We start from the raw sequence: 19,395 nt of genomic DNA, 5'->3' as shown, positions 1-19,395 counted from the left end.
CCAGCCTGGTTCCAAGATGTGTGCATCCTCCTGTTTCTGCCCATCTGTTGTAAACTCTTGTGGTTTGAAAGGTGTACAACACAAATGTGTCATTATGTGCTTTGACCCACGTGATGTTTGCGACTATATTTATTATATTACTTTTCATTAATAAGTAATTGTTTTATGAGATATGAATCAGTGCTGTCAATGACCCATTGAAGTGCTTCACCAATGAGTGGTATGTATGGTCCTTTGAGCACTAACACAGGCCTATATATTCTCACAGTCTCACTCACTGGGAGATTTACACTTTCAACTTTTTCCTGGTTTAAAGCACAGTCTCTCCAAGGTATGTACAAACACTGGCAAAGTAATGAATGTTATGCACAGCAGCATAATTTGAAAATATAGTCTTAAGATTGTACATTTGTATTTAATTTGTCATTTCACCAAGTCGGCATATTGTGCAGTTTTCTGGGGTTTATCAAGACATCTTTGTTGTCTTTTTTAACAGGTTTGTGTCCTGGATGTTGTCCAGAATGGGGGTGCCTGGGGGTTTATTGTTGATCTTAATTTTGCAGATTATTACAGGAAGCACTTCAGGTAAACCATCTGACATCTCATCATCTTGGGTTACACATTATGACACATATTCACTGTGTAATTGCTTTTTCCCTTTTGATTTTTGGAAATTTAAATAGATTTGGTACATTTCCCCCCCTTTTGTGTCACACATGAATGAACTTCTATTGAAAGACTTTAATCAATTGATGCATTGAATTTGCCTCCTCACACATAAATCATAACTGCCGACATCATATATATCGGGATGGATTACACAGATTCTACTCTCATAAATAATAATAATAATAATAATAATAATAATAATAATAATAATAATAATAATAATAATAATAATAATAATAAAACCTCACATCCAGTATATAAGAACATAGTAATGCGATAATAATATTGTTAAAATACGGATATCTAATCCAGATGTAAAAGCTGTCAATCACACTCTTAGCTTCAATTTATTTCTACAGATATTACTCTGAGGAGATTTGAAAAGACCTTCATAAATCAGTGTGACTTTACTCATAGACTGCCTAATTAAAAAGTATTTATGTCGTTTGAATGTAATAGCTTTACTTTCACTGTTTCATTCAGAAAAGCTGCTGAAAATAAGTAACAGCCTGCATCACACTATCTCTCTGCTTTTCACAGGGACACTTGTCTCCAGTTGTGATTTGTGTCATGATGAAGCCACCTGCCAGGAGTCACGAGAAAGAGGCGACACCTTTGCCAGTCAGGCGCTCTCTTGTGTCTGTAAAGATGGTTATGTAGGCGATGGTCTCACCTGTTACAGCACAAAACTCTGCAGTGACTCTTCTTGCTGTAGCCAAGGTTATCACTGGTCGCCAGACAGCGGCTGTGTGGACACTGACGAGTGCTCCCTCCCAGACTCGCCCTGTGCTCCACCTCAGGTTTGCCAAAACACACCGGGCTCCTTTGAATGCATGGAGCCTTCCTCCAGCACCAGATCAGGCCCCTCTTCCCAGTCTGTCCAGTTCAACTGTGGAGACAATGTTTGTCCTATAGGCATGGACTGCATCGGAAATAATGGGCATGACTGTGCCGACCCCTGTGACAACTACACTGTACTGGATGATGAGTGGCGTTCAACTAATAATACAATGAATCCGATCCTACACTGTGACATAAATGTTAATTGGCAAGGCTGGTATCGCCTGTTCCTGGGGCAAACCAATGCTCATATTCCAGAGAGTTGCGTAGCTGAGCAAAGTTGTGGAACCGATGCTCCTTTGTGGATAACAGAACCTCATCCCACACAGTCAAAGGAAATTGTAAATCGCAATGTGTGTGGTGCCTGGAGAGGCAACTGCTGCACTTTTCGCTCACACGTCATACAGGTCAAGCTCTGTTATGAAAACTATTATGTCTACAAACTTGTGAAGCCAATAGGATGCCATCTTGCATACTGCACAGGTATTGTTCTATTTGAAACATCTTTACAGTGATACAAAAAATTAAATTTGCTCACCTAAACCATGGATTTAATGTCTTATGAACATTTTTCATGAACATTTTTTTCATTGTTCTCTGTTGTTAACAGAGGTTAACAGAACAGAACCTGCAGTTGCTTCAACCACACCTGATCCAAGACCACAAAGCTCCACCATCGCTCAGGTGACATCTGACATCACGGACGTAACAACAGCAGGTAACAGCACAGCAGTTGAGGGGCAGGTCCGCCTGGCTGATGGAAACAGTTCCTGCTCTGGTAGAGTCGAGATCTTCCACCGAGGACAGTGGGGCACAGTATGTGACGATGCCTGGGACCTGACTGATGCTCAAGTGGTGTGCAGACAGTTGGGCTGTGGCAGGGTCCTGTCAGCACCACAAAATGCACGCTTTGGACAAGGCGTAGGGCCTATTTGGTTGGATAATGTCATGTGTACAGGCAGCGAATCAGAGCTCAGCGAGTGCAGACACCAAGGGATTGGATCTCACAACTGTGGACACCATGAGGATGCTGGTGTAGTCTGTGAAGGTAAACACAAACTTGAGCAGCTAAAGTCAATGAAATCTCGCTGTGTAACAGCCGGTCTATGGTATTATATTTAGAATTTTAGTCACCATCTGTTACAGAAATATGATATATGTGATTTACACTTCACTTTTATTTTATTGATTCTATTTTTGGTTTCTCACAGATATCATTGTTTTCATGAAGTCCATCTTTCAACACTATTATGTTGTATGCTTTTCTGTTAGCTGGTTCACCAGTGAGGCTGGTCAACTCTGACAACCGCTGCTCTGGCAGAGTGGAGGTCTACCATGAAGGACAGTGGGGGACAGTGTGTGACGATGCCTGGGACCTGAACGACGCCAATGTGGTGTGCAGACAGCTGGGCTGTGGCGAGGCTCTTTCAGCTCTACAAAATGCAGCTTTTGGACAGGGCAGTGGACCCATCTGGTTGGATGATGTCAGCTGTTCAGGAAATGAACCATCGATAACAGACTGCAGACATCAAGGATTTGGGGTCCACAACTGCGGTCACATTGAAGATGCCAGTGTTGTTTGTTATGGTAAATGTTTATTGCTCACATTAAACAAGAAATTTCCTCATCAATAAGTTTCACTTTTTACCACACAAAATATATTTTGCTTTGTAGCACAATAAGTCAACACTTGGTGCCCAGTGATAAACCAATCATGTTGACCTATGATAAAGACAGGGGGCTTTTTACTTATTAATGCTGATAACAGTGCAGGCTGTTGTTGTCTTGTGAGTTCACAGAGACTTTTCTTTTAGTTCAACCAGAACTCAACAGCACAAATTTACCAACCACACCTGATCCAAGACCACAAAGCTCCACCATCGCTCAGGTGACATCTGACATCACGGACGTAACAACAGCAGGTAACAGCACAGCAGTTGAGGGGCAGGTCCGCCTGGCTGATGGAAACAGTTCCTGCTCTGGTAGAGTCGAGATCTTCCACCGAGGACAGTGGGGCACAGTATGTGACGATGCCTGGGACCTGACTGATGCTCAAGTGGTGTGCAGACAGTTGGGCTGTGGCAGGGTCCTGTCAGCACCACAAAATGCACGCTTTGGACAAGGCGTAGGGCCTATTTGGTTGGATAATGTCATGTGTACAGGCAGCGAATCAGAGCTCAGCGAGTGCAGACACCAAGGGATTGGATCTCACAACTGTGGACACCATGAGGATGCTGGTGTAGTCTGTGAAGGTAAACACAAATTTGAGCAGCTAAAGTCAATGAAATCTCGCTGTGTAACAGCCTGTCTATGGTATTATATTTAGGATTTTAGTCACCATCTGTTACAGAAATATGATATATGTGATTTACACTTCACTTTTATTTTATTGATTCTATTTTTGGTTTCTCACAGATATCATTGTTTTCATGAAGTCCATCTTTCAACACTATTATGTTGTATGCTTTTCTGTTAGCTGGTTCACCAGTGAGGCTGGTCAACTCTGACGACCGCTGCTCTGGCAGAGTGGAGGTCTACCATGAAGGACAGTGGGGGACAGTGTGTGACGATGCCTGGGACCTGAACGACGCCAATGTGGTGTGCAGACAGCTGGGCTGTGGCGAGGCTCTTTCAGCTCTACAAAATGCAGCTTTTGGACAGGGCAGTGGACCCATCTGGTTGGATGATGTCAGCTGTTCAGGAAATGAACCATCGATAACAGACTGCAGACATCAAGGATTTGGGGTCCACAACTGCGGTCACATTGAAGATGCCAGTGTTGTTTGTTATGGTAAATGTTTATTGCTCACATTAAACAAGAAATTTCCTCATCAATAAGTTTCACTTTTTACCACACAAAATATATTTTGCTTTGTAGCACAATAAGTCAACACTTGGTGCCCAGTGATAAACCAATCATGTTGACCTATGATAAAGACAGGGGGCTTTTTACTTATTAATGCTGATAACAGTGCAGGCTGTTGTTGTCTTGTGAGTTCACAGAGACTTTTCTTTTAGTTCAACCAGAACTCAACAGCACAAATTTACCAACCACACCTGATCCAAGACCACAAAGCTCCACCATCGCTCAGGTGACATCTGACATCACGGACGTAACAACAGCAGGTAACAGCACAGCAGTTGAGGGGCAGGTCCGCCTGGCTGATGGAAACAGTTCCTGCTCTGGTAGAGTCGAGATCTTCCACCGAGGACAGTGGGGCACAGTATGTGACGATGCCTGGGACCTGACTGATGCTCAAGTGGTGTGCAGACAGTTGGGCTGTGGCAGGGTCCTGTCAGCACCACAAAATGCACGCTTTGGACAAGGCGTAGGGCCTATTTGGTTGGATAATGTCATGTGTACAGGCAGCGAATCAGAGCTCAGCGAGTGCAGACACCAAGGGATTGGATCTCACAACTGTGGACACCATGAGGATGCTGGTGTAGTCTGTGAAGGTAAACACAAACTTGAGCAGCTAAAGTCAATGAAATCTCGCTGTGTAACAGCCGGTCTATGGTATTATATTTAGAATTTTAGTCACCATCTGTTACAGAAATATGATATATGTGATTTACACTTCACTTTTATTTTATTGATTCTATTTTTGGTTTCTCACAGATATCATTGTTTTCATGAAGTCCATCTTTCAACACTATTATGTTGTATGCTTTTCTGTTAGCTGGTTCACCAGTGAGGCTGGTCAACTCTGACAACCGCTGCTCTGGCAGAGTGGAGGTCTACCATGAAGGACAGTGGGGGACAGTGTGTGACGATGCCTGGGACCTGAACGACGCCAATGTGGTGTGCAGACAGCTGGGCTGTGGCGAGGCTCTTTCAGCTCTACAAAATGCAGCTTTTGGACAGGGCAGTGGACCCATCTGGTTGGATGATGTCAGCTGTTCAGGAAATGAACCATCGATAACAGACTGCAGACATCAAGGATTTGGGGTCCACAACTGCGGTCACATTGAAGATGCCAGTGTTGTTTGTTATGGTAAATGTTTATTGCTCACATTAAACAAGAAATTTCCTCATCAATAAGTTTCACTTTTTACCACACAAAATATATTTTGCTTTGTAGCACAATAAGTCAACACTTGGTGCCCAGTGATAAACCAATCATGTTGACCTATGATAAAGACAGGGGGCTTTTTACTTATTAATGCTGATAACAGTGCAGGCTGTTGTTGTCTTGTGAGTTCACAGAGACTTTTCTTTTAGTTCAACCAGAACTCAACAGCACAAATTTACCAACCACACCTGATCCAAGACCACAAAGCTCCACCATCGCTCAGGTGACATCTGACATCACGGACGTAACAACAGCAGGTAACAGCACAGCAGTTGAGGGGCAGGTCCGCCTGGCTGATGGAAACAGTTCCTGCTCTGGTAGAGTCGAGATCTTCCACCGAGGACAGTGGGGCACAGTATGTGACGATGCCTGGGACCTGACTGATGCTCAAGTGGTGTGCAGACAGTTGGGCTGTGGCAGGGTCCTGTCAGCACCACAAAATGCACGCTTTGGACAAGGCGTAGGGCCTATTTGGTTGGATAATGTCATGTGTACAGGCAGCGAATCAGAGCTCAGCGAGTGCAGACACCAAGGGATTGGATCTCACAACTGTGGACACCATGAGGATGCTGGTGTAGTCTGTGAAGGTAAACACAAATTTGAGCAGCTAAAGTCAATGAAATCTCGCTGTGTAACAGCCTGTCTATGGTATTATATTTAGGATTTTAGTCACCATCTGTTACAGAAATATGATATATGTGATTTACACTTCACTTTTATTTTATTGATTCTATTTTTGGTTTCTCACAGATATCATTGTTTTCATGAAGTCCATCTTTCAACACTATTATGTTGTATGCTTTTCTGTTAGCTGGTTCACCAGTGAGGCTGGTCAACTCTGACGACCGCTGCTCTGGCAGAGTGGAGGTCTACCATGAAGGACAGTGGGGGACAGTGTGTGACGATGCCTGGGACCTGAACGACGCCAATGTGGTGTGCAGACAGCTGGGCTGTGGCGAGGCTCTTTCAGCTCTACAAAATGCAGCTTTTGGACAGGGCAGTGGACCCATCTGGTTGGATGATGTCAGCTGTTCAGGAAATGAACCATCGATAACAGACTGCAGACATCAAGGATTTGGGGTCCACAACTGCGGTCACATTGAAGATGCCAGTGTTGTTTGTTATGGTAAATGTTTATTGCTCACATTAAACAAGAAATTTCCTCATCAATAAGTTTCACTTTTTACCACACAAAATATATTTTGCTTTGTAGCACAATAAGTCAACACTTGGTGCCCAGTGATAAACCAATCATGTTGACCTATGATAAAGACAGGGGGCTTTTTACTTATTAATGCTGATAACAGTGCAGGCTGTTGTTGTCTTGTGAGTTCACAGAGACTTTTCTTTTAGTTCAACCAGAACTCAACAGCACAAATTTACCAACCACACCTGATCCAAGACCACAAAGCTCCACCATCGCTCAGGTGACATCTGACATCACGGACGTAACAACAGCAGGTAACAGCACAGCAGTTGAGGGGCAGGTCCGCCTGGCTGATGGAAACAGTTCCTGCTCTGGTAGAGTCGAGATCTTCCACCGAGGACAGTGGGGCACAGTATGTGACGATGCCTGGGACCTGACTGATGCTCAAGTGGTGTGCAGACAGTTGGGCTGTGGCAGGGTCCTGTCAGCACCACAAAATGCACGCTTTGGACAGGGCGTAGGGCCTATTTGGTTGGATAATGTCATGTGTACAGGCAGCGAATCAGAGCTCAGCGAGTGCAGACACCAAGGGATTGGATCTCACAACTGTGGACACCATGAGGATGCTGGTGTAGTCTGTGAAGGTAAACACAAACTTGAGCAGCTAAAGTCAATGAAATCTCGCTGTGTAACAGCCGGTCTATGGTATTATATTTAGAATTTTAGTCACCATCTGTTACAGAAATATGATATATGTGATTTACACTTCACTTTTATTTTATTGATTCTATTTTTGGTTTCTCACAGATATCATTGTTTTCATGAAGTCCATCTTTCAACACTATTATGTTGTATGCTTTTCTGTTAGCTGGTTCACCAGTGAGGCTGGTCAACTCTGACAACCGCTGCTCTGGCAGAGTGGAGGTCTACCATGAAGGACAGTGGGGGACAGTGTGTGACGATGCCTGGGACCTGAACGACGCCAATGTGGTGTGCAGACAGCTGGGCTGTGGCGAGGCTCTTTCAGCTCTACAAAATGCAGCTTTTGGACAGGGCAGTGGACCCATCTGGTTGGATGATGTCAGCTGTTCAGGAAATGAACCATCGATAACAGACTGCAGACATCAAGGATTTGGGGTCCACAACTGCGGTCACATTGAAGATGCCAGTGTTGTTTGTTATGGTAAATGTTTATTGCTCACATTAAACAAGAAATTTCCTCATCAATAAGTTTCACTTTTTACCACACAAAATATATTTTGCTTTGTAGCACAATAAGTCAACACTTGGTGCCCAGTGATAAACCAATCATGTTGACCTATGATAAAGACAGGGGGCTTTTTACTTATTAATGCTGATAACAGTGCAGGCTGTTGTTGTCTTGTGAGTTCACAGAGACTTTTCTTTTAGTTCAACCAGAACTCAACAGCACAAATTTACCAACCACACCTGATCCAAGACCACAAAGCTCCACCATCGCTCAGGTGACATCTGACATCACGGACGTAACAACAGCAGGTAACAGCACAGCAGTTGAGGGGCAGGTCCGCCTGGCTGATGGAAACAGTTCCTGCTCTGGTAGAGTCGAGATCTTCCACCGAGGACAGTGGGGCACAGTATGTGACGATGCCTGGGACCTGACTGATGCTCAAGTGGTGTGCAGACAGTTGGGCTGTGGCAGGGTCCTGTCAGCACCACAAAATGCACGCTTTGGACAGGGCGTAGGGCCTATTTGGTTGGATAATGTCATGTGTACAGGCAGCGAATCAGAGCTCAGCGAGTGCAGACACCAAGGGATTGGATCTCACAACTGTGGACACCATGAGGATGCTGGTGTAGTCTGTGAAGGTAAACACAAACTTGAGCAGCTAAAGTCAATGAAATCTCGCTGTGTAACAGCCGGTCTATGGTATTATATTTAGAATTTTAGTCACCATCTGTTACAGAAATATGATATATGTGATTTACACTTCACTTTTATTTTATTGATTCTATTTTTGGTTTCTCACAGATATCATTGTTTTCATGAAGTCCATCTTTCAACACTATTATGTTGTATGCTTTTCTGTTAGCTGGTTCACCAGTGAGGCTGGTCAACTCTGACAACCGCTGCTCTGGCAGAGTGGAGGTCTACCATGAAGGACAGTGGGGGACAGTGTGTGACGATGCCTGGGACCTGAACGACGCCAATGTGGTGTGCAGACAGCTGGGCTGTGGCGAGGCTCTTTCAGCTCTACAAAATGCAGCTTTTGGACAGGGCAGTGGACCCATCTGGTTGGATGATGTCAGCTGTTCAGGAAATGAACCATCGATAACAGACTGCAGACATCAAGGATTTGGGGTCCACAACTGCGGTCACATTGAAGATGCCAGTGTTGTTTGTTATGGTAAATGTTTATTGCTCACATTAAACAAGAAATTTCCTCATCAATAAGTTTCACTTTTTACCACACAAAATATATTTTGCTTTGTAGCACAATAAGTCAACACTTGGTGCCCAGTGATAAACCAATCATGTTGACCTATGATAAAGACAGGGGGCTTTTTACTTATTAATGCTGATAACAGTGCAGGCTGTTGTTGTCTTGTGAGTTCACAGAGACTTTTCTTTTAGTTCAACCAGAACTCAACAGCACAAATTTACCAACCACACCTGATCCAAGACCACAAAGCTCCACCATCGCTCAGGTGACATCTGACATCACGGACGTAACAACAGCAGGTAACAGCACAGCAGTTGAGGGGCAGGTCCGCCTGGCTGATGGAAACAGTTCCTGCTCTGGTAGAGTCGAGATCTTCCACCGAGGACAGTGGGGCACAGTATGTGACGATGCCTGGGACCTGACTGATGCTCAAGTGGTGTGCAGACAGTTGGGCTGTGGCAGGGTCCTGTCAGCACCACAAAATGCACGCTTTGGACAGGGCGTAGGGCCTATTTGGTTGGATAATGTCATGTGTACAGGCAGCGAATCAGAGCTCAGCGAGTGCAGACACCAAGGGATTGGATCTCACAACTGTGGACACCATGAGGATGCTGGTGTAGTCTGTGAAGGTAAACACAAACTTGAGCAGCTAAAGTCAATGAAATCTCGCTGTGTAACAGCCGGTCTATGGTATTATATTTAGAATTTTAGTCACCATCTGTTACAGAAATATGATATATGTGATTTACACTTCACTTTTATTTTATTGATTCTATTTTTGGTTTCTCACAGATATCATTGTTTTCATGAAGTCCATCTTTCAACACTATTATGTTGTATGCTTTTCTGTTAGCTGGTTCACCAGTGAGGCTGGTCAACTCTGACAACCGCTGCTCTGGCAGAGTGGAGGTCTACCATGAAGGACAGTGGGGGACAGTGTGTGACGATGCCTGGGACCTGAACGACGCCAATGTGGTGTGCAGACAGCTGGGCTGTGGCGAGGCTCTTTCAGCTCTACAAAATGCAGCTTTTGGACAGGGCAGTGGACCCATCTGGTTGGATGATGTCAGCTGTTCAGGAAATGAACCATCGATAACAGACTGCAGACATCAAGGATTTGGGGTCCACAACTGCGGTCACATTGAAGATGCCAGTGTTGTTTGTTATGGTAAATGTTTATTGCTCACATTAAACAAGAAATTTCCTCATCAATAAGTTTCACTTTTTACCACACAAAATATATTTTGCTTTGTAGCACAATAAGTCAACACTTGGTGCCCAGTGATAAACCAATCATGTTGACCTATGATAAAGACAGGGGGCTTTTTACTTATTAATGCTGATAACAGTGCAGGCTGTTGTTGTCTTGTGAGTTCACAGAGACTTTTCTTTTAGTTCAACCAGAACTCAACAGCACAAATTTACCAACCACACCTGATCCAAGACCACAAAGCTCCACCATCGCTCAGGTGACATCTGACATCACGGACGTAACAACAGCAGGTAACAGCACAGCAGTTGAGGGGCAGGTCCGCCTGGCTGATGGAAACAGTTCCTGCTCTGGTAGAGTCGAGATCTTCCACCGAGGACAGTGGGGCACAGTATGTGACGATGCCTGGGACCTGACTGATGCTCAAGTGGTGTGCAGACAGTTGGGCTGTGGCAGGGTCCTGTCAGCACCACAAAATGCACGCTTTGGACAGGGCGTAGGGCCTATTTGGTTGGATAATGTCATGTGTACAGGCAGCGAATCAGAGCTCAGCGAGTGCAGACACCAAGGGATTGGATCTCACAACTGTGGACACCATGAGGATGCTGGTGTAGTCTGTGAAGGTAAACACAAACTTGAGCAGCTAAAGTCAATGAAATCTCGCTGTGTAACAGCCGGTCTATGGTATTATATTTAGAATTTTAGTCACCATCTGTTACAGAAATATGATATATGTGATTTACACTTCACTTTTATTTTATTGATTCTATTTTTGGTTTCTCACAGATATCATTGTTTTCATGAAGTCCATCTTTCAACACTATTATGTTGTATGCTTTTCTGTTAGCTGGTTCACCAGTGAGGCTGGTCAACTCTGACAACCGCTGCTCTGGCAGAGTGGAGGTCTACCATGAAGGACAGTGGGGGACAGTGTGTGACGATGCCTGGGACCTGAACGACGCCAATGTGGTGTGCAGACAGCTGGGCTGTGGCGAGGCTCTTTCAGCTCTACAAAATGCAGCTTTTGGACAGGGCAGTGGACCCATCTGGTTGGATGATGTCAGCTGTTCAGGAAATGAACCATCGATAACAGACTGCAGACATCAAGGATTTGGGGTCCACAACTGCGGTCACATTGAAGATGCCAGTGTTGTTTGTTATGGTAAATGTTTATTGCTCACATTAAACAAGAAATTTCCTCATCAATAAGTTTCACTTTTTACCACACAAAATATATTTTGCTTTGTAGCACAATAAGTCAACACTTGGTGCCCAGTGATAAACCAATCATGTTGACCTATGATAAAGACAGGGGGCTTTTTACTTATTAATGCTGATAACAGTGCAGGCTGTTGTTGTCTTGTGAGTTCACAGAGACTTTTCTTTTAGTTCAACCAGAACTCAACAGCACAAATTTACCAACCACACCTGATCCAAGACCACAAAGCTCCACCATCGCTCAGGTGACATCTGACATCACGGACGTAACAACAGCAGGTAACAGCACAGCAGTTGAGGGGCAGGTCCGCCTGGCTGATGGAAACAGTTCCTGCTCTGGTAGAGTCGAGATCTTCCACCGAGGACAGTGGGGCACAGTATGTGACGATGCCTGGGACCTGACTGATGCTCAAGTGGTGTGCAGACAGTTGGGCTGTGGCAGGGTCCTGTCAGCACCACAAAATGCACGCTTTGGACAGGGCGTAGGGCCTATTTGGTTGGATAATGTCATGTGTACAGGCAGCGAATCAGAGCTCAGCGAGTGCAGACACCAAGGGATTGGATCTCACAACTGTGGACACCATGAGGATGCTGGTGTAGTCTGTGAAGGTAAACACAAACTTGAGCAGCTAAAGTCAATGAAATCTCGCTGTGTAACAGCCTGTCTATGGTATTATATTTAGGATTTTAGTCACCATCTGTTACAGAAATATGATATATGTGATTTACACTTCACTTTTATTTTATTGATTCTATTTTTGGTTTCTCACAGATATCATTGTTTTCATGAAGTCCATCTTTCAACACTATTATGTTGTATGCTTTTCTGTTAGCTGGTTCACCAGTGAGGCTGGTCAACTCTGACAACCGCTGCTCTGGCAGAGTGGAGGTCTACCATGAAGGACAGTGGGGGACAGTGTGTGACGATGCCTGGGACCTGAACGACGCCAATGTGGTGTGCAGACAGCTGGGCTGTGGCGAGGCTCTTTCAGCTCTACAAAATGCAGCTTTTGGACAGGGCAGTGGACCCATCTGGTTGGATGATGTCAGCTGTTCAGGAAATGAACCATCGATAACAGACTGCAGACATCAAGGATTTGGGGTCCACAACTGCGGTCACATTGAAGATGCCAGTGTTGTTTGTTATGGTAAATGTTTATTGCTCACATTAAACAAGAAATTTCCTCATCAATAAGTTTCACTTTTTACCACACAAAATATATTTTGCTTTGTAGCACAATAAGTCAACACTTGGTGCCCAGTGATAAACCAATCATGTTGACCTATGATAAAGACAGGGGGCTTTTTACTTATTAATGCTGATAACAGTGCAGGCTGTTGTTGTCTTGTGAGTTCACAGAGACTTTTCTTTTAGTTCAACCAGAACTCAACAGCACAAATTTACCAACCACACCTGATCCAAGACCACAAAGCTCCACCATCGCTCAGGTGACATCTGACATCACGGACGTAACAACAGCAGGTAACAGCACAGCAGTTGAGGGGCAGGTCCGCCTGGCTGATGGAAACAGTTCCTGCTCTGGTAGAGTCGAGATCTTCCACCGAGGACAGTGGGGCACAGTATGTGACGATGCCTGGGACCTGACTGATGCTCAAGTGGTGTGCAGACAGTTGGGCTGTGGCAGGGTCCTGTCAGCACCACAAAATGCACGCTTTGGACAGGGCGTAGGGCCTATTTGGTTGGATAATGTCATGTGTACAGGCAGCGAATCAGAGCTCAGCGAGTGCAGACACCAAGGGATTGGATCTCACAACTGTGGACACCATGAGGATGCTGGTGTAGTCTGTGAAGGTAAACACAAATTTGAGCAGCTAAAGTCAATGAAATCTCGCTGTGTAACAGCCTGTCTATGGTATTATATTTAGGATTTTAGTCACCATCTGTTACAGAAATATGATATATGTGATTTACACTTCACTTTTATTTTATTGATTCTATTTTTGGTTTCTCACAGATATCATTGTTTTCATGAAGTCCATCTTTCAACACTATTATGTTGTATGCTTTTCTGTTAGCTGGTTCACCAGTGAGGCTGGTCAACTCTGACAACCGCTGCTCTGGCAGAGTGGAGGTCTACCATGAAGGACAGTGGGGGACAGTGTGTGACGATGCCTGGGACCTGAACGACGCCAATGTGGTGTGCAGACAGCTGGGCTGTGGCGAGGCTCTTTCAGCTCTACAAAATGCAGCTTTTGGACAGGGCAGTGGACCCATCTGGTTGGATGATGTCAGCTGTTCAGGAAATGAACCATCGATAACAGACTGCAGACATCAAGGATTTGGGGTCCACAACTGCGGTCACATTGAAGATGCCAGTGTTGTTTGTTATGGTAAATGTTTATTGCTCACATTAAACAAGAAATTTCCTCATCAATAAGTTTCACTTTTTACCACACAAAATATATTTTGCTTTGTAGCACAATAAGTCAACACTTGGTGCCCAGTGATAAACCAATCATGTTGACCTATGATAAAGACAGGGGGCTTTTTACTTATTAATGCTGATAACAGTGCAGGCTGTTGTTGTCTTGTGAGTTCACAGAGACTTTTCTTTTAGTTCAACCAGAACTCAACAGCACAAATTTACCAACCACACCTGATCCAAGACCACAAAGCTCCACCATCGCTCAGGTGACATCTGACATCACGGACGTAACAACAGCAGGTAACAGCACAGCAGTTGAGGGGCAGGTCCGCCTGGCTGATGGAAACAGTTCCTGCTCTGGTAGAGTCGAGATCTTCCACCGAGGACAGTGGGGCACAGTATGTGACGATGCCTGGGACCTGACTGATGCTCAAGTGGTGTGCAGACAGTTGGGCTGTGGCAGGGTCCTGTCAGCACCACAAAATGCACGCTTTGGACAGGGCGTAGGGCCTATTTGGTTGGATAATGTCATGTGTACAGGCAGCGAATCAGAGCTCAGCGAGTGCAGACACCAAGGGATTGGATCTCACAACTGTGGACACCATGAGGATGCTGGTGTAGTCTGTGAAGGTAAACACAAACTTGAGCAGCTAAAGTCAATGAAATCTCGCTGTGTAACAGCCGGTCTATGGTATTATATTTAGAATTTTAGTCACCATCTGTTATAGAAATATGATATATGTGATTTACACTTCACTTTTATTTTATTGATTCTATTTTTGGTTTCTCACAGATATCATTGTTTTCATGAAGTCCATCTTTCAACACTATTATGTTGTATGCTTTTCTGTTAGCTGGTTCACCAGTGAGGCTGGTCAACTCTGACAACCGCTGCTCTGGCAGAGTGGAGGTCTACCATGAAGGACAGTGGGGGACAGTGTGTGACGATGCCTGGGACCTGAACGACGCCAATGTGGTGTGCAGACAGCTGGGCTGTGGCGAGGCTCTTTCAGCTCTACAAAATGCAGCTTTTGGACAGGGCAGTGGACCCATCTGGTTGGATGATGTCAGCTGTTCAGGAAATGAACCATCGATAACAGACTGCAGACATCAAGGATTTGGGGTCCACAACTGCGGTCACATTGAAGATGCCAGTATTGTTTGTGAAGGTAAATGTTTAAACTGGAAATTTTCTGTGTAAACATTTCCTGTGTCTCGCTGTGTAACAGCCTGTCTATGGTATTATATTTAGGATTTTAGTCACCATCTGTTACAGAAATATGATATATGTGATTTACACTACACTTTTATTTCATTTATTCTATTTTACCTTCTCACAGATATCATTGTTTTTCATGAAGCCCATCTTTCAACACTATTATGTTGTATGCTTTTCTGTTAGCTGCTTCAGTGAGGCTGGTCAACTCTGACAACCGCTGCTCTGGCAGAGTGGAGGTCTACCATGAAGGACAGTGGGGGACAGTGTGTGACGATGCCTGGGACCTGAACGACGCCAATGTGGTGTGCAGACAGCTGGGCTGTGGCGAGGCTCGTTCAGCACTACAAAGTGCAGCCTTTGGACAGGGCAGTGGACCCATCTGGTTGGATGATGTCAGCTGTTCAGGAAATGAACCTTGGATAACAGACTGCGGACATCAAGGATTTGGGGTCCACAACTGCGGTCATGGTGAAGATGCTGCTGTGGTCTGTGAACCCATTTGAAAAAATAATATACTTGTATTGCATATATTGCAAAGTATGTTTCAAGTACATTTATATAAATATGTACTTATTTTAAATAGATTGAAAGTATATTAATTTGAAGCTATCATGAAATACTCAATAGTATATTTTTACCGCATTTAATTTAAAATTGAAATATGGTGTACTTCTTTTTTAAATTTTTTTTTTTTTTAACATTTTATTTACATTTTAATTACAAAAGAAAAACAGACCAAAAACAAACAACACAAATATACAACACAAGGACAGTATGCTAGAAGTTACAGACATAAAGCAAAAACAAATAAATATAACATACTTTCTTACGAAATCATTACATCACCAATCCTTCTTGACAGGACTTCTCCGTTCTACCTACAAGGATCGAGTTTCAGTTTCATTGTGCTGGTTTTATATCCCGAACAGTCAAAACACTTCTTAACTTAAATGTCTTTATATTGTCTTATAAGTGTCTATGGTCTATCTAAGCCATTGCCTCTGTAAAGCCCCTGTAGGGCCGAGGCTGCACGTTCCAACATCATCAGTGCTATGAAGTCCTTAGGCATTGTTTCAAACAAAAACAGTTTAATTTCCTTACTTTCCAATTCATAAGAATGATCATTTTCACAGAAAGGAAAGCCAATGTTCTCAGGCGTTGTGTTTCAATTCATCCACTTTAACTCCCAACAAACACATTTTTTGTGGCATAGTGATACATCCGCATTTAATATTGAACTTAACATTTTTTGTACTCCCAAAATTGTTTCTGGACAGTGCCATAACATATGTATTAGAGATCCTCTCTCTCTCTCTACAGCCATACCAATATAGATCTGACATATTAGGATTACCTTTGTTCAGTTTCTGTGGAGTTATATATATTCGATATAAAATCTTCATTTGTGTAAGTTTATATCACATTTTGATGAGTAATTTGTATGTCACATAATAGAGTCCTATTGTTCTAGTGGTAGGTGTTTTCCTGGATCACGTTCCCATTGTGATTTGACTTTATCCATGCCACTACAGAAGGAGAGAGATATAAGTCTGTAAAGTTTACTTTCTGCCTCTATTTTTTACAATCTCTTCCAATTTATTATCTGTATCTTTATCTGAGGCCAGTATGGTACCTTGAGATATGAGTTTCTGTACTATAGATTTCAGCTGTAGATATTTCAGAAAACACAGATAATTGACGTTGAAATTAGCTTTAAGCTCATTGAACCTCATTATTCTCTCCTGCTTTACAATTTGGCCTAGATTCTTAATGTTGTGGCCTTCCCATTCCTTATTACTAAGAGTCTTCCCTCCAGCAGTCATGCAGTTGAGCAGAGTCGCTTCCCTCTTGTTCCAATTTACTTTATATCCTAAAAGATTGACAAACTCATTTATGAGCTTAAATAAGTGTGGCACTGAGATTGCTGGATTTGAAAGAGTTCAAATATATCATCTGCATATAAAATTATTTAAAAATCATACTCATATACAGTATAGTAATACCACTTATTTGTTGGTTAGCTCTAATAGCACATGCCAGGGGTTCCAATGCCAAGATAAAAATCTATTGGTGAGACTGGACATCCTTGCCTTGTATATCTAGTAAGAATGAGGACACAATTCTGTTTGTTTTAACACAGGCAAGTGGTTTGTAATAAAGTGCCCTAATCCACTGTATACATATAGGTCCAAAGCCGTATTTTCCTTAAGTATGAAATGAATACGGCCATTCGATCCTGTTGAATGCTTTTTCAGCATCAAGCGATAACATTACCGCTGGATGCTGAAGTGAAGCAGCTCTGTACATTATATGAAAGATCCTTCTCATGTTGCTTGAAGCATGCTGGCCTTTTACAAATGCTGCTCAGTCAAAATGGACCAATGAGTGCACCACTCTTTCAAGACATATTGCAAGTATTTTAGCGAATAACTTGCAGTCATTGTTAAGCAGACTAAGAGGTCTGTAATTTCTCATTTGCATATAATCTTTTATGGCCAGTTTTACCTCTGCATCGGTAATATATTCCTCAAGTTCTTTTTTGTCTGTCTCTTCAACCGAAGATAAACACATATTACTAAAAAAAATTGTGAGCTTCCTTTAAAATCGAATGAATCGCTGATTCATATAATTTCATATAATATGTTTTAACAGTGATTAATTTACTTTGGGTCTTGTATAAGTCTTCATTACAATATTTGATATTAAATGTTTGGATTCTATTTTTCTTAGTCTCATTGCCAGCATTTTGCCTGCCTTCTCACCAGACTCAAAATATTTTCTTCTAAGTTTAAACAATGTGAATGTGGTTTCTTCATGCATTATTTCTTGCAATTGTGCTCTGCAAAGTAACACAGAGTACCTTAATATGTGATTGTCTGGTTCCCTCATATGTCTTTTTTCAAGCTTGTTCAATTCTTCTTTTAGGGAATTTTCCCTCATTCTTCTCCCTCTTTTTAGCAGTTAAGTAACTAATTATCCATCCCCTACATGTAACCTTAAATATTTCCCATACTATCTGTATTGATGATACTGAATTCATATTTACAGTGAAATACTCCTTTACTTTGGCCCTTATTGAGGAGAGCAGAGCAGAGTACATGTAAGTACATGTTAATACAGTTTAAAGTCTACCTTATAATATATGTTAGGAATATTAAATCACACAAAGAGTACTGGAAATGCTCAAGCAAAATGTATAATATTCTAATGTAAATGTACTTGTAATCTATTTTAGTACATTTATAAAATGGTTGCTTGTTGTTTGTTCACCCTTATACTTTATTGTAAATAAAGGCTTTTTAACTTAATCTTAGAGTTTTTTTTATTCCTGCTCCACGCATGAGTGCCTGAAGTTTTTTTTTTCTTCTATGTGATGACACTTTTCTTCAAGAGCACCTGCATTTTTCTTTAGTTTTATATGATCAAGACAGTCCTCTAGCACACTACTACCTCTTTTTCACAAGTTTACACTTAAAGTGTACTGAAAATGCTCAAGCAATATGTATAATATCCTAATGTAAATATACTTGTAATCTATTTCAGTACATTTCATGTACATTATAAGTGCAACACAGTAGAGTATATTTAAGCACATTGATAGTATATTTTAAAGACAGCTATATTTTTAGGAGTTTTCAAGTACATTTAAAGTATATTGGAAATGCTCAAGCAGTATGTGTAAATACACTAATGTAGATGTTTTTGTAATCTATTAATGATAGATTTTATGTACACTCAAAGTACAATTTACATTACATTATACATGTATTTCAGTTGTACTGTAAATCAAAGAACAGAATGAGGAAACATAAAACAAGTAGTACATTTGCAGTATATAAAGTATACTTAAAAAAGTTCCATTTTAGCACCATCAAGTATACTTGATGGCATGGCGGCTCAGTGGTTAGCACTGTTGCCCCACAGCAAGGTCCTGGATTTCAATTTAATCAATGAATCAGTCTCATAAATGTAAGTTCTTGTCCCAAACAGTGACCTCTGTTTACTGCAGCTCAAAGAAACAATCAACCACTTTAAGGGTAAATGAAGACATTTATTAATAGCTAAACGTCTTGAGGATACATGATAAAGCATAAGATAATATACAAAAATAAATAAAAATAAAGTAAAATAAATAAAAAAAATATTAATCACTCCACCATCGCTCATGTGTGATCTGACATCTCAGCCACAACAACAGGAGGTAACAGC

The 19,395-nt window shown here is 42.3% G+C and overlaps 1 protein-coding gene across 1 annotated transcript in view; it reads left to right on the top strand.

Annotated features, from left to right (window-relative positions):
* Positions 1-1,212: 1,212 nt before the first annotated feature.
* LOC122979669 overlaps positions 1,213-19,395 on the top strand; it is a 61,526-nt gene continuing 43,343 nt past the window's right edge. The window contains exons 1-19 of the mRNA XM_044347323.1: positions 1,213-1,992; positions 2,120-2,146; positions 2,246-2,557; positions 2,782-3,096; positions 3,324-3,761; positions 3,986-4,300; positions 4,528-4,965; positions 5,190-5,504; positions 5,732-6,169; positions 6,394-6,708; positions 6,936-7,373; positions 7,598-7,912; positions 8,140-8,577; positions 8,802-9,116; positions 9,344-9,781; positions 10,006-10,320; positions 10,548-10,985; positions 11,210-11,524; positions 11,752-11,885. Coding sequence (XP_044203258.1) covers positions 1,503-1,992; positions 2,120-2,146; positions 2,246-2,557; positions 2,782-3,096; positions 3,324-3,761; positions 3,986-4,300; positions 4,528-4,965; positions 5,190-5,504; positions 5,732-6,169; positions 6,394-6,708; positions 6,936-7,373; positions 7,598-7,912; positions 8,140-8,577; positions 8,802-9,116; positions 9,344-9,781; positions 10,006-10,320; positions 10,548-10,985; positions 11,210-11,524; positions 11,752-11,885 — 6,549 coding nt within the window. The 5' untranslated portion in view covers positions 1,213-1,502. The remainder of the gene's footprint in view (positions 1,993-2,119; positions 2,147-2,245; positions 2,558-2,781; positions 3,097-3,323; positions 3,762-3,985; positions 4,301-4,527; positions 4,966-5,189; positions 5,505-5,731; positions 6,170-6,393; positions 6,709-6,935; positions 7,374-7,597; positions 7,913-8,139; positions 8,578-8,801; positions 9,117-9,343; positions 9,782-10,005; positions 10,321-10,547; positions 10,986-11,209; positions 11,525-11,751; positions 11,886-19,395) is intronic.

The sequence above is a fragment of the Thunnus albacares genome, chromosome 3 (genome assembly GCF_914725855.1).
Source record: "Thunnus albacares chromosome 3, fThuAlb1.1, whole genome shotgun sequence".
Lineage (NCBI taxonomy): Eukaryota > Metazoa > Chordata > Actinopteri > Scombriformes > Scombridae > Thunnus > Thunnus albacares.
Note: the sequence above shows the minus strand (reverse complement) of the source record. Positions and strands in the feature narration are given on the sequence as shown.